At 35.5% G+C, this 15,268-nt stretch overlaps 1 protein-coding gene across 2 annotated transcripts in view; it reads right to left on the bottom strand.

The window, feature by feature from the left end:
• LOC149792879 (aminopeptidase Ey-like) overlaps positions 1-15,268 on the bottom strand; it is a 176,961-nt gene that overhangs the window by 70,169 nt on the left and 91,524 nt on the right. For both annotated transcript variants that reach the window (XM_089966675.1, XM_089966674.1), the window contains exons 2-4: positions 5,002-5,111; positions 4,372-4,538; positions 3,176-3,296 (exon numbers count right to left, since the gene is read on the bottom strand). In XM_089966675.1, the coding sequence (XP_089822801.1) occupies positions 3,176-3,296; positions 4,372-4,538; positions 5,002-5,111 (398 nt within the window). The remainder of the gene's footprint in view (positions 1-3,175; positions 3,297-4,371; positions 4,539-5,001; positions 5,112-15,268) is intronic.

Genomic DNA, 15,268 nt, shown 5'->3' with positions numbered 1-15,268 from the left:
CACGGCCAAGGCCTACTTCTGGACTGCGTAATGTTGATGATGATAATGATTGGGTTGAAATCACTAAGGGTGGTACGGTAGGCTTAGTCACAGGGTTGACATGTTTGGCTCGGGAAGGTCGTATTCTCTTCGGTCGTGATAAAGAAGTCTGATACATTTGTTTCAGACTTCTTAACTCCGCTAAAATGTCCAACAGTACCGTGACCGTTTGATTTTCACCCTCTTGTTTCTTTGCTGCTACTTCTTCTTGCTGTTGCTGCTGTTGTTTTTTTCTTACCTCTTCTTCTTGTTGCTGTTGCTGTAGGAGAAAAGCTTGTTCCGCTTCCTTTTGTCGTTGTATAAATTTCTCCAATTCTTCTTTCTGTCTCTGTCTAAAATTTTCCACTTGCGGTAATGAAGAAGGTAACGCAGGTTCCGGAACAAATTCTTGCGAAGAGAGAAAATCCACAAAATCCCAATTCACCTCTTCTGAAAGTAAGTCCGAGTTCCCTTGGGCAGTCTCCCCTGCTGGTGCACCCCAATGGATCGTTTTCTGAGTTTCCGTCATGTTGAATGACTGTCGCATAGATTGACTGCACACAAGCGCTAGCAGATCTATATTGACTAGGTGACGTCACAGACTGCTCTCTTCGGATTGGATGCGGCTGGCTGAATTTTGTAACGCGTGTTTGGATTGGTGAATGAACTCAATCCGTTTCAATCCTACCTGTACCTATAAATAAGCGCCGTTGACTGCATTGATTCACCTGTTCTCGTCGCTTCAAGATGTGGACCACAGTTGAGTCATCCACCCTTGTGTCTTCCATGATGTTTCGGACAGACTTGCTCATGTATGTCCGATCGAAGTGGACCGTTGTCCACAGGACAAACACCAGCCTGTGGATACGTAGGATCTACGTCGAAAGACAAGGATGCCTAAAAAGAGTGCTGATGTACGGACCAACAGTGAGACGTAGCCTAAGAACAAGAAGAAGACCAATGCGGTGCCATTTATGTTAATGAATAGATTAACATAAAACCCAAAGGCCCTTTTCAGGGCCAGCCATATTTCTCGAAAAGAGATAGTCTTTGAATTGCCTACCCCTTTTTTAAAAAATTTTTTTAAAAAAAATTTAAAAAAAAAAAAATCCCATGTTCAATTTCCCTTGTCGCTAGAGTGACCCAGGGTTTTTTTCCCATGTTAATTCCCCTTGTCGCTAGAGTGACCCAGGGTTTTTTTCCCATGTTAATTCCCCTTGTCGCTAGAGTGACCCACGATTTTTCTCCATGTTAAATTTCCATTGTCGCTAGAGTGACCCAGGGGTCTCTGTAATGCTAATTCCCATTGTCGCTAGGGTGACCCCTTTCACTACTACCGTCTCTAGCATGTATTTGCAAGTAGCTGGGATCCCTCCAGCAAAGGCCATGCATGGGATAGGGCATAAACATATGCCATCTATAGCTCGAAATAACAATGACAATACATATAATTACCATTTTCAGCATGAATTTACTCAAAATGTATATTGTTAAATATTTCTGCTAATCAGAATTACTCGTGTTCCAAACATTGACCCACGGCCTGAAATTGTACGTTCATACGACCTTTCCAACATAATTTACATTCCAAAAGAGAATTTACCGCACTCTAAAACGAAACGAATATACTATTCCGTAGCAAACGATATTTAATGGTGCCTCTTCTGAGTGTTTCAGTTCAAAGAATTTCATATTTTCCTGATTATGACGGAAGACGATGATGTATGCTGTAATTTGTAGTTTCGAAGTCTACAGTTCCTTGTAGAAACAAGAAATATCACTCCGGTTTTGGAATCTTAATAAGTTTTCATAAAAGCTGTCCGTGTTCAACAATTTCATATGAGCACACGTATTTTGCAGGAAGAGATAAAAAGAATTATACCTTTCGAATCATTTTCAATCCATGTAATTGAAATAACTCCAAACAGCACAACTAACACCTTCCATTGTAAAGAAAAAGCACAACTATTGAGAATATCTCTCCAAAAGAAATACTATATGGCATTCTAAAACGCAAAAATAGGGTCACGTGATTATGTTCCAGAACCTCGTCGAAATTATTTACTTGTTAAAGATTACGTACACCCACTGTGGCCCTGACGAAATAGAATCATTTTACTCTAAGAAATAAAATTTTAAAAAATTATATACATCTTAAATCAGTAGTCTCATCATGATCTCGACAACAACCAATCATTTTAAAATAAAAATAGAACTTATATACGTGGTTGCTACTAACTTTGAATCACGGTCAGGATCTAGGTCAACACCTGGTGTTTACTAAAACAAACAGCCATGGTCAAACTATTTTCTGGAAAATGTATCATCTCTAGTGAATGAATTTACATTACAATAGCATGTAATGAAAAATAAAAATAAATTAAAACTGACAAACAAACAATTAAATTGAAATTAAGATATATCAAATCAGATATAATTAAATAAAATATAAATAACAATCAGTTGTTGAACTCGGTTAGCATCATTCTGTTAGACCCATTGTTGGAATTCTCGAACTTGATGCCAGATCCATTAATCGTTTATTAACATTATAAATATGCATCTTACGAACGAAGCCGTGTTTAGCGTTTTCGTGAGATCCAATCCCAACCCGGCTGCATCATGTTACATCTCAAAACAAACAATTTTGTCATGTGTACACAAAAAGTATAAACTATTAATAGTTTCGTTTGTTAGTGTAAACGTGTTCTTGTAAATCTAACAAAATATAGTCTGTGTTCCACAAGAAATTAGTTTTTGTGAAAATTCAGTTTTTATTATAATAATTCAGTTTTATTTAGAATAATTCAGTTTTTTCTTTGCTATTTATGGTGACCGGATTAGAAAAAGGTTCGTGAAACACGAACGTTACGAGTGTGATCACCTTATGGAGCAGGAGTATACCTCACCTACCTACTCCATCCATAAAGCATTTGCGACGACACCTCATGGAATATTAATGAAAATGCAATTACTTATGTGTTCTTTAATTAACATGTCAGAGAATGAAGAGAACAACTAAGAATGAAGGCATCCATTACAATATAGCGTTAGATATTATACAGTATCTATGTGAAAACACACCAAAATTGTTCATATTACAGACAGACACACAGACATACAGACAGATTGACAGGTATTGTGGAGACAAGCGTACCAGCTTTGGGGACCACGTCAGGAATACCAAAATATTCTGTAAAGAACTGGTAACATTTGCTTGCAAACTCTAGAGCATATTCTGTCTGATTATACATCTCCGGTTGGGCCCACACCCGTAACTGAAATAATAAAAGTATTTTATCTAACATTAAATTCAACACCGTTATAATAATAATAATAATAATAACAATAACAATAATAACAATAATAACATTAATATTAATAATGCTAATACTACTACTACTACTATTAATAATAATAATAACAATAATAATAATAATAACAATAATAACAATAATAATATTAATATTAATAATGCTAATACTAATAATAATAATAATAATAATAAAAACAACAACAATAATAATAATAACAATAATAACAATAATAATATTAATATCAATAATGCTAATACTACTACTACTACTACTACTAATAATAATAATAACAATAATAATAACAATAATAATAAAATTCATATTACATTCAAATTTTCGAAAGCTATATGATATTTAACATTGGAGGCATGTAGATAGAAACAAACACAGTTATCACCTCTCTTTTTCTGAACATTAAACAAAGAATCTAAATGTGTTTAGGTTTTTTAAAAAAAGTGTTCAAGTAGTATATTACTAGTGAATGTTAAAAGATTAAAATAAAAATAATTTTCAAAGAAAAAACGGCATTTCACGCGTTGTGTATGTGATTGTCATTAGTTTTCGTGATAAGAGTGTTAGAGTAATTTATTCAGGACTGTGTTGTTAATCGCATGACCCATGTAATTAAAATTTGGCTTACATACGTCAGTTTGTTTATGTGCTCTGTTTGCCATTAGCAAATGACGTGCCCTAATATTGATATGGTAAAGTGGATGGAGAAATCGTCGGATCTTTTTAATATGCCATAGTTTGCAATTTTTTATCTCAAAATTAAAGCTAGAAGAAAGCTATTTGGACTACGGGCAACAAACGCTGTCCGATGGCTAGTGTGCGACGGTTTAAGTAATTATTCTCGATAAAGAAGAAGAAAAGGCAGAGGAGAACAATGTTGTTAACCAATGTCGCTTTCAACACTAAATAACAAAGATGCCATTCGAAATTATCCGAATCAATAGGATATTCTTGCAAACAAGAACCTTGCACATCAGAAAGCATGTTCGATATCATATCAATGGATACAATCGATTATTCTTACCTGATAATTATCAAAGATTATTGTCTCTCTGAACTGGAAATCTGATATCACAAATGCAAGGAGGTAGGTGGACATTCTAGGTGTCGTTTTGAATTTCACCCTTTGCCAGGAACAATCGTCAATACAAGTTGTTGACTCTGGTGGCATATTGCTCAAAGCCTGGAACCCTAAGGTGAGACGGAAACAATCTTAAACGCAGACATGACACATACCATACAACTGATTCAGAGTCCATTAACACGTGACCACTTCATGTTCTATGATAGTTATTTGAGATGGAACATGTTGACTTTGCATTATAAAATTAAAACTATTGTTTTCTTGTATACCAAGATTTTCAATATCAGTTTTTTAACACAAGCAAATAAACAAAAATATTTTTAAGCAATATTGACACAAACATCTTGTTAACAGCTGCTAAAATGTTGAGCCACAAGCTAGAAAAATACAAATTTGCGAAACGTAAGCCATATATCAGATACTGACGTTGTTATATTCTTTGTTGCATTGTTTAAAATCGAATATACCAGAACTAAATGGACGAGTGCATCTCGGTCAACTGGCAACGTTTCTCTACTTTGTATAAAAATTGCTTGTTTCCAATACAGCTGAGTATAATGCTCTGCTTACCAGTCTGATGAATAATTGTGACCGAAAACGTTGCCTTCATGTCGGGTTCATCAAAACACGGAAACACCTTTCTGGCATCAGTTGACTGAAGTTGAGAAGTTGCCAAATACCTGAAACAAAGATATATTGACGTACAGTTATTAACGTAACCTCAATTTCACAGATCTTTGGCCTGGTTCCTAAAGCACTGAATTCAATTAAGTTGAAAATCCAGGGAATACTATCTCAACCAAATCTTTGACTTTTAAATAACACTATGTGTTTCATTGTAAAATATTTAACCTTTTTAGAAAGATTCTAAGATACTTTTGTTCCTGCGCAGGACTGAATGATCGCGAATGTAGCCAAACTAAAATCTCCGCGGGGTAAATTATCGGTACTATATAGAACGCTATGAAAAACGTAACATTTAAAAAGAAGCAACAGCAACGACAACAACCTTCACCCCCCCCCAACAAAAATCAGCATGACCCGTACTAAATGGACATTAAACTCGTCCCTAGTTAGTGATACGAAACTCGTTCCTGCTGAATGCATAAGAAACTCGTGCAGGGTTTCATTGTCCGATCAAGAGTATTGCAAAAATAACGATTTTTAATTACGACACTGTCATCACCATATTAAAAACAATATATTAAATCAAAGAAATGTTATCACATTTTCTTATGATGAAGATTATAAGACCCTGACATGAACACCGATCCCTGATGATAAAGATACAATACACCGACATGAACACCAACCCCTGATGATAAAGATTCAATGCACCGACATGAACACCGATCCCTGATGATAAAGATAAATACATCGACATGAACACCGACCCCTGACGATTAAGATATAATGCACCGACATGAACACCGACCCCTGATGATAAAGATACAATACACCGACATGAACACCGAACTAGACTTTGATCGGGACGTGATTCTTGAGATGTTCGAATGCAAACCAACAACATTCATATTATATCATAACAAAAGATCGTTGATCCAAACAGTTATCTTCCAGATGGGACAATGAAACAAACACACACAAACACACACCGACACACACCCACAATGAGAAATACACAAACACTCACGCACAATGAGAAACACACAAACACTCACGCACAGTGAGAAACACACATAAACATTCATGCACAATACGAAACACACACACAAACGCAACACAAATACGATGAGAAGCTCATACAAACACACACGCACACGGACAAATACGTAATGCCAATGATCTTTACAAATGGCGCAATGACGCAAAACTATAGAAAATAATCAAGATGTTGTGATATTTGATGTTGTTGTTATTGTTGTTGATTAACGCCATTTTTAGCAGAAGATAGTATTATATACATGGCGGTCAGTATATTTGGTGGAGGAAGAACCCGAAGAGAAATATCGACTCTTGAGATGCTAGCTGCATGATCTGTTACATGTCCATGTTACAGACTGGTGGTAGATGTTTGTGATTTTGAAATGCGTGCGCCTTGGACCGCTCGGCAACCCAGGTCACCTGATGGTGAGGTAAACCATATCAAGTACAGCACATAGCATCAGTGCAGAAGGAGAACATATAACATTATCTCAAGTGGAAGCTGGGAGATATTATGTGAAATAACTAAATGTCTCAAGGCAAGAAGAAAGGGAATTTAAAAAATTCTACAACACATTCAAGTTCAAAAGTACCATACATGGAACTGTCAGAGTCGGATATCAGATTTTTAAAATATCTAACGCCCTTATTTCTGCTCTCACCCCAACAGCTCTCACAAGTGAAAATAAAAAATAGTTTGAACAATTTGTACGAATGAGACTGAGAACATCGCAACAATAAGAACTAATTATTCAAATAGACAAAGTTCAGACACGAGCGAGGGATCAGATTCACCCGTACCATCAATGAAAGATGCTATTCTACATTCTGAATATGTTTTCGTCTACTGTTGATTGTGCCATTGAATCCGACATAAAACAAAGATGGTACAAAATCTAATCAGGAAATCAGTCTATGAAAAAGTTTAAAAGATGAGTGAGATCGTTTTCAAACCAGCTAATAAAGGGCATTGCAGGTAACATGCAATACAATAGCCAAGCGTAGTGAATAACATCACAGTAAATAGCCAACCCCACCCTCATTACCAGAAATAAACATGTTCACCTAACTCGGTAACACACTGTCACATCTAGGCGTCATCCATGATGAAATCAACTTCAGGATTGCTAGTGCAAATGTGGCCTTTGGCAGATTATGGAACAATTTGTAAGAAGGCAGAGGCACCTGTCTACAAGCAAACGTACAGGTCTGCAAATCCATTGTGTTGCTGACCCTGCTGCTTACAGGCGAAGCCTAGGCGGTGTGTAGACACCACATTAAGAATTTAACCATTTTCTTCACATGGGCTATCCGCAGAAACTGAGGATGATTAGATGGCGGGACAGGGTCCCATACGTGGAGTTTCTCACATGGGTGGAGTTTCTCACATGGGTGGAGCTTCTCACATGGGTAGTCAGCTCAATCATCCGACTTCTGCTGCTGAAATCACAGATACAATGGGCAAATCATATCACCATGATGTTAAACGCAGTTACCAAGGAAGATTTTCTAAAGGGAGCAAAAGGAGTGAAGCAGATCTAAGGATGGTCAGAAGAAACGCCTTGGAGATTCGCCAACGTCATCCTTGAAACATTACAACATTGACCCTTGAATCAGGGGAAATGTCTCGCAGAGATCGCTCTTCTTGGCGCAGTCACATTCAAGGAATTAAATACTTTTGAACGAAGGAGAAATTCAGAGACAGCGCGGGAGCGCGAGCTGAATAAATCTCAGCACTGCAGTACGTTCGGAATTGATTAAATACTCCCAGACGGCATTTCCTGTCACGTGTGCCGAGGACAGTGCAGGTTACAAATTGGTCACATCAGCCACTCGCGTATCCACGGAAACCAAATCAGTTTGGTTTGTGAGGTCATGGTCATGTTCGAAATCGAACAAGGAGACAAAAAAGACGACAAAATTGTTGAATTAAGTGTCCACAAAAACATAGCCACTGCATATTGACTGATGACGTAGAAAGCAAATAGGCTGGATCGCATGAGTGACTTTAACAATTCTTTGGATCTGGTAATAGTTCCATGCCACCATGATGTTCATAATGACGTCATCAGATAAGCCGTATCATTTTCTGGATGTTGAATCATTATTACAAAGTGGAACCATCGAAACCGTTTTGTATCTCAAATCGACAGACTCGTAGCAATATGTGTTACCTTCCAGCGTTTATCCTAGATATAAGAATACTATCAACAAAGGTTCTGACGAACTCAAAAAGACGTTTCGAAACAAAGCCATAATTTCAAGTCAATTCAGGGTTAAAAGAGACAAGGAAAAACAGCTAAAGCAAACTAAATCCATCGACCGTAACAGTCCTCATCAAAAGCAAAACAAAGTTTGACAGGAAGCGTATTCCCTTCGTAAAAAACGCAAACAAAACCCATGAAACCCGTGCAATTTAAATGCTCCTAACATTTGCAAGCAAATGCCGGCGACTGCCACTTCAAGATTTCACCAACAGGGGTTGCATACAATGTCAATTAGAATGTGACATAAAAACGGCTTTTGCGTCCTGGCGTGCAAGATATATGCCATCCAATGTTAGCGAAACAAGTTCATAGGCTTTTGTTTCAATTACAGTGTCAGTTTCTGCTTCAGCGGTTTATTCAGTCCCGTTTTCCTCTCTGGGCATCAGATTAATAATAATAATAATAATAATAAGAAGAAGAAGAAGAAGAAGAAGAAGAAGAAGAAGAAGAAGAGGAGGAAGAAGAAGAAGAAGAAAAAGAAGAAGAAGAGAAGGAAGAAGAAGAAGAAAAAGAAGAAGAAGAAATAAAAGGATCACTGATTAATAACCGTTTATAATATTACGACTAGAGGTCTTAAAAATATGTTTCAGAAAGAAACAAAACGAGCAAGTTTAGTAAAATCAGCAAATAAATTACTTTTCTAAGTTGTTGAGAGAAAACTGAGGAGACACTTACATTATTGTGAATTAAATCCCACATTATCCTAAATGTCCAGCACAGGTCCAAAAACATAGAATGTTCTGAATGAATTGCAATAGTCTCGAATGTCTTGATGTACCAATAGTCTCAAACACAATGATAAAATCCAGAATATCTTTGAATGAGTTCTCAATCTTCACAAAGTAGTGTTCTAGTCCAAAAGTAAACGAGTACTTTGCAATTCCAATGAATGATTTAAATAAATAATTTCTCTTAGATAATATATAATCACAACTGCAAACTCTGATCATAGATTCCAGAAGACTGATACGAAACAGGAATGAATAAGAGTTTATAGAACATATATATATATATATATATATATATATATATATATATATATATATATATATATATATATATATATATATAATTTACCCACTTGATCTACGACTCAATAGATTATTCCGCAAAACCAAAATTTCCGATGGGAAATTCCGCTAACTATTGAACTCAGATTCTAGTAAACATCTTGCTCACTAACTAATAGCATGACAAAAGTCAAGTAGGCATTAATTCCATTCACAAGCCTCAACCACAATCGTCACAGAGTCAGATACACAATATGAATAAAACATACAGAACAATTATTATTATTATTATTATTATTATTATTATTATCTCTTTCCAGCTTAATCCTTTGCAATCTAAATAGTTGTTCCTTGTAGATGTAAAGATTGGAAGAAATATAATGCACCACTACAGATGGCTCCCATAAGTGCGGCGTGTGTGTGAATATCTTTTGAGTGTGAGTGTGCGTGTGTGTGATTTGTATTTTTAGCGTAGCTTTAACAATTTTCTAGTCATATCAAAGGTGAGTCAGATAAATAAATTAAGCGAAGTAGTACAGGACACTCTTTTGTCCAGCTTACACTTTGGACAAATGTTCTTCTTTCATCTTCTGCAAAGACGTTAGGTGCCCATTCACTCTCTTATAGAGCGGAATATAGCGATATTGGTGTCTAATCAGTAGCTTATTGACCCGGTATTGGGGGAGTGTGGGAGTGGGTGGTCGGACGGGGCCTTTGCCCTGGACACCATAGGTCTTGGGGCGCCAAAAGCAGCTGATAAAATCCTTTTGGAAACTAACCAAAATTGTGTATTTGTTAATTTGTTACTCTTGAATCCCGACCTTTCAGCAAAGTGTAAACAAAATTTGCGAACTCATTTTACTACCAGCATGTGCTTCGTTGTTAACAGCAATATGTTTGAGGTGAAATTAATGGACCTAAGGTGGAAATGACAGATATGCATAAAATGATGCTTGATTGTCTTATGTGAATAATAGCATTTAGACGATAAGAAAAGCCACTAAAAAAGATTAAATTGCAGGCCCCGCTGGGGAACTCACAACGCTCCACAGCTCTCTTAGCTGGTGGAAGGGGGCACTATCCCCATCCCCCCCCCCAAAAAAAAAACAACAGGCTTCGGCCCTTGGGGCCTCGTATTCTGGCTCTTTCGACCATCATCTTCACCCTGTGCGCCATTTACACCACTATATTAAAGAACAGAAAAAGTGGAGAAAAAATATGGTCAAAGACTTTAATTAAATCCTAAAATACGTTAAGATTTTACGTTTGGGCTTCGTAAATATACTCAAAATATCCACGATTAAAAAAAAACTTAGTTGTGACTGGCGACTGTTGTATGCGAGGTCTTTGAACACAAGTGTCAAAGGACTTTATTGACGGTAATTTAGACTGACAAAGATTATGTTCACACCTGTGCCGGCAGTCTGGTTCCCTGCTTAGTATGCTCCCTTTTGTTGCACTCCGCTATAGTGAGTCAGGCGAAGGCCGACCTTATTGTCACGTGATCAAAACAAATAGCCTCACATGGAGAGATTAGCTAATCTAACCGTGGCACATTTATTCCTTTAATATTCTCATTATTAATAACACAACATGAACTTTATTAATACCTTTGATTTGAAGTATTGCAGTCGTTATCTTGTGTTCAACCTTAACCACCAATTCGTCACATAATTAGTTTTACAAATATTTTTACTAGTAGCCGATCATGATGGAAAACGGTACACACAACGATATTTTGATAATATTGCACATTTTTACACAGCGTTATTCAGAGATTCCTTCTCCAATCGATTCCTTGATACATTTTACGTCGAAATTGATATGAGGTGGTATACGACAGCCTAAATATATCGAAAAATTAAGACGAAAATATCACCCCTCTTTTACGAGGAAATGTGGGTACCGATTGTTTTGCAAATATTGCACACTTCGTACCATGTCATCTAAAATATTCTAGTTGCGATAAATTTCTCTATTAATTTAACATTGATATTGATATCTCGTTGTACATGACACCTCAGACTTAGTCAACTATTGGGATCGAAATAGCAACCCTATTACACGAAGGAAGAAAATTTAATTTTTCAATAAAATGTAGTTTTTAAAATTTGAATATTTATTTAAATTTCCATTAAATATCTTTTATGGTAATTGGACATTGGACAGTTAGTTACGTAGGCTTGAACAACAGAATGCATGTGATCAAATTATTATAAACCTTTAATTATGCTTTATTAGACTGGGATTTCTTTACTTCAACTTAGCAAACTCGGGTGCATGAATATGAACTCTCTCTCTCTCTCCGTCTCTCTCTCTCTCTCTCTCTCTCTCTCTCTCTCTCTCTCTCTCTCTCTCCGACCATAATAATCACGTTAATTGTTACTTTACATTGTAAGTATGCTTGTACGAGATTATACTAAATTTTCTTTGTTTCTGATTTCAAATACTCACTGTAGGCGTTGTATAATAAGCAAAGACTTCTGAGGACACTGTAGTAGTCGGTGTGACTCATGTATCGATAATCGCCTTCGGGTGATCTACGTTTTAATGCATTAGAGAAGTCATCAAAAATAAATGTTTTACGGCACTTGTCGTCTGGCAGAAACGTGCATTTCGTAAATTGCTTGCCTACTCAAAGCCATTTAATTTATGGATCAGGAAAATGATTCGTTAATTTGTGACTCGATATTTATTTACCTGTTTAGCAGCAGAAGGAAACGTGTCCAAATCGCCCTAGGTTACTTCTACATTCATAACCGTATGCAGTTCTTAACTGTCCTCAGCTACACCTTATGACAAACAAATACTGTATACTTGAGATTGCAGTTTTAAAAAAAGCAACGACCGAAATAATTAAATTAAATGACTTGTCGTGCGTATCTTGGCCCAGAGTAAAGACACCTGGTCAAGTGCCATGGTATAGAAACCGTGCATAAAGCATGCAAATCTAGCGAGGCCAGTATCATAGAACATAGATGTATTGTCAAAGATTCTCATAACTGGAAGCATATTGAATAAAAATGAATGTCATTCCCCTTGATAGGTCACCAATTTGTGTCACTACAGTATGTCTGTTATATATATTTAGATCCAAATATCTTAAAAGTAACTTTTTTGGCATTTTCTTTATGAAAACAACTGTGTTGAAATGTGTCTTATTCCAGTCACATGATTTGATGATTCCCGAAGTCCTAAGAAGAACACAAGACCATGGACCATCCTTCAGGATTATCCAAATATTATAGGATTTATAACAATAATCTCTTTATCGTCGAATATTGACTCAGCGAAATAATCTGTCCGTACCAGTAGTCACTATAGCTGATACTATGGGAGAAGATCAAAGGAACCGATTCTGGAATATATGTATTAATTTTTTTTTATCAAAAACCCAAAGGAAACAGTCGACAGATAATTGAATACATAATTTGTAAATGGTTTTAACGGCTTGTAGACATTGACACAATACACAACTACATGTATTTTAAAGACTAGCTTCCGCGGGGGAAACCCCCCACTCCAAAACAAGTCAGTTATTAAAATCTACTGAGACGATGTTTGAGATGAACAATATAAGAAAATACTAAGTATTAAGTAATAAAAAAGACAAGGCAGAAAAAAGACATTAAGATAAGAGATGATTGTCTCCAATTTATTTTCAGATACTGAAGCAGTCTGCAAGGATAAAACATGACTAGCAATGAACTAAGAACATACCACAAAGAATGAGAAAGTTTAGATAACTATGAAAAGTATTGAGAAAGTTTAGATAACTATGAAAAGTATAGCGAGACTGGGATGAAATCAATGAACCCTTCAATTTCTAAACGGACATACCGGTCTGGATCAAGTCAATGGTATCGTCATATGTTAAAGATTTCTTTACTTTAGACCTGCTACGGATTTTAATACTTCAGCAACAATAACGCAATATAATGAGACCAACATATAACCCAATTATGAATTTTGTTTCACTCCAGTATGTTTGGGTATTCATAATCAGTTTATTCCTTTTTATTTTTCCGACAGATGGACTTCAGCGTTGTTCAACGAAAATGTAGTGTTGATTTGTACACGTTGGCAAGTCCGGAAGTTGAAACTAGTTTAGAAATATCTGGCCAAACATTACGCTGATATCGTAACTAATTGTAGACTAGTATATTTCTACCATTATAAAAGCAAATAATTTTTTGTCAAAAAGATCTCAAAATCTGTCTAAAATAGATTTTATAATCAATATTGTGCAGCAGTTATAAAGGGTTGCATAGGCCTCCAAGGATTTTTACATTTCTTCTTCTTCTTTTATTCTTATTCTTATTCTTATTATTATCATCATCATTATTATTATTATAATCATCATCATCATCATCATCATTATTATTATTATAATCATCATCATCATCATCATCATTATTATTATTATTATTATTATCATCATCATTATTGTTATTATTATTGTTATCATTATATTATTATTATTATTATTATTATTATTATTATTGCGTCCAATATTATTTACAATCGAAAAACTTTTAACACAGGCAAAATACCGCCCTTCATACTTGTGTCAAAAAATAGAAACGTTTCCTGTGAACGGCTCATTCTCCCCGTCAATTTTCGGGATCAATTAGAAACTCGAAATTTTAAAAACAACATATTATCATAAAGTGGTGTCTACTTTCTAATACATAACGCATACTATCTATGGTTTACTGAATTTTGTACTTACGTTTGTTTTTTTCTAGCTGAGTAAACCTTACCTATAGATATCAGTCTTTGTTTATCTAGACATCAGTCTTTGTTTATCTAGACATCAGTCTTGGTTTATCTAGACATCAGTCTTGGTTTATCTAGACATCAGTCTTGGTTTATCTAGACATCAGTCTTGGTTTAGAGACTCGATGTTATTGTTAAGCTTCATAACGTTACATATATACAAGATCTCGAATTGGTTATGCTTTAATACTGACACATGTTGAATAATTTCTGGAAATTATTCAACGAGTTTCATAATTCATAAATTCAATATTAAATCATTACCATTCAAGTTCATGTTTATCGCATAATTTTTGTTGTTGATGGAATTAGTTTTGAAAGAAAGAAAAAGAAATAGTTTAGGTTTTTTTTTGCTCAGACGTTGCACCTTTCAGTTGCTGCGCGTAAAATATAATCCCAGACGCTAGTTAAATTGATAGTGCGCAGTCAAATAGGCAGTAAGATTTCGACATATCTTATTTTCACAAATTATAGTTTTTAAGAGTAAGTCTCCATCCAAGTCAATGGAACATTTGACACCTACAATAAACAGTTTCGTCACTCGAACTCCGATGGGAATTCCTGTGTGATGTCACGTACTTCACTTGCTTTAGTTTACGCTAGCCATAACCTATCAAATTCGAAACGAATATATAATTTTTTCCACCTAAAACTGTGTCAGTTCCATTACTATCCACCAGTATAGTATACGCAGGAAAAAGTAACATTCTAGTTGTTGGATATTTAAATGTAGGGAATATCACTGAATACAGAAAATATACTAAAGCAAGACAACTGATTTTGATGAGTATATTTATTCCAGATTGTGTATTTGATTTGGAATACTGTTTTGGTTCTATAACTTTATGTCAGATGGGAGACGGCCTTTGTCCACACCTCTAAAGAATTTATCTACTCCTATAGGTTAACATGTAAATCACTCATGTCACACGCATTGCAGGCTTACCCCCCGCCCCCACAGATACATTTAATTTTATTCAAAACTTGTGTTGTAAATGGGACATATTCTGACAGACGAAACCATTCTCCAATGCCTCTTGGGCAGTCGATTCGAAAAATGACCGCTAAAATGTTGATAGTAATAGTATAAAAAAATAGACAAAATAAAAATAAAAA

Source organism: Sinohyriopsis cumingii, chromosome 8, assembly GCF_028554795.1.
Source record: "Sinohyriopsis cumingii isolate HCF-2022 chromosome 8, ASM2855479v2, whole genome shotgun sequence".
NCBI lineage: Eukaryota > Metazoa > Mollusca > Bivalvia > Unionida > Unionidae > Sinohyriopsis > Sinohyriopsis cumingii.
Note: the sequence above shows the minus strand (reverse complement) of the source record. Positions and strands in the feature narration are given on the sequence as shown.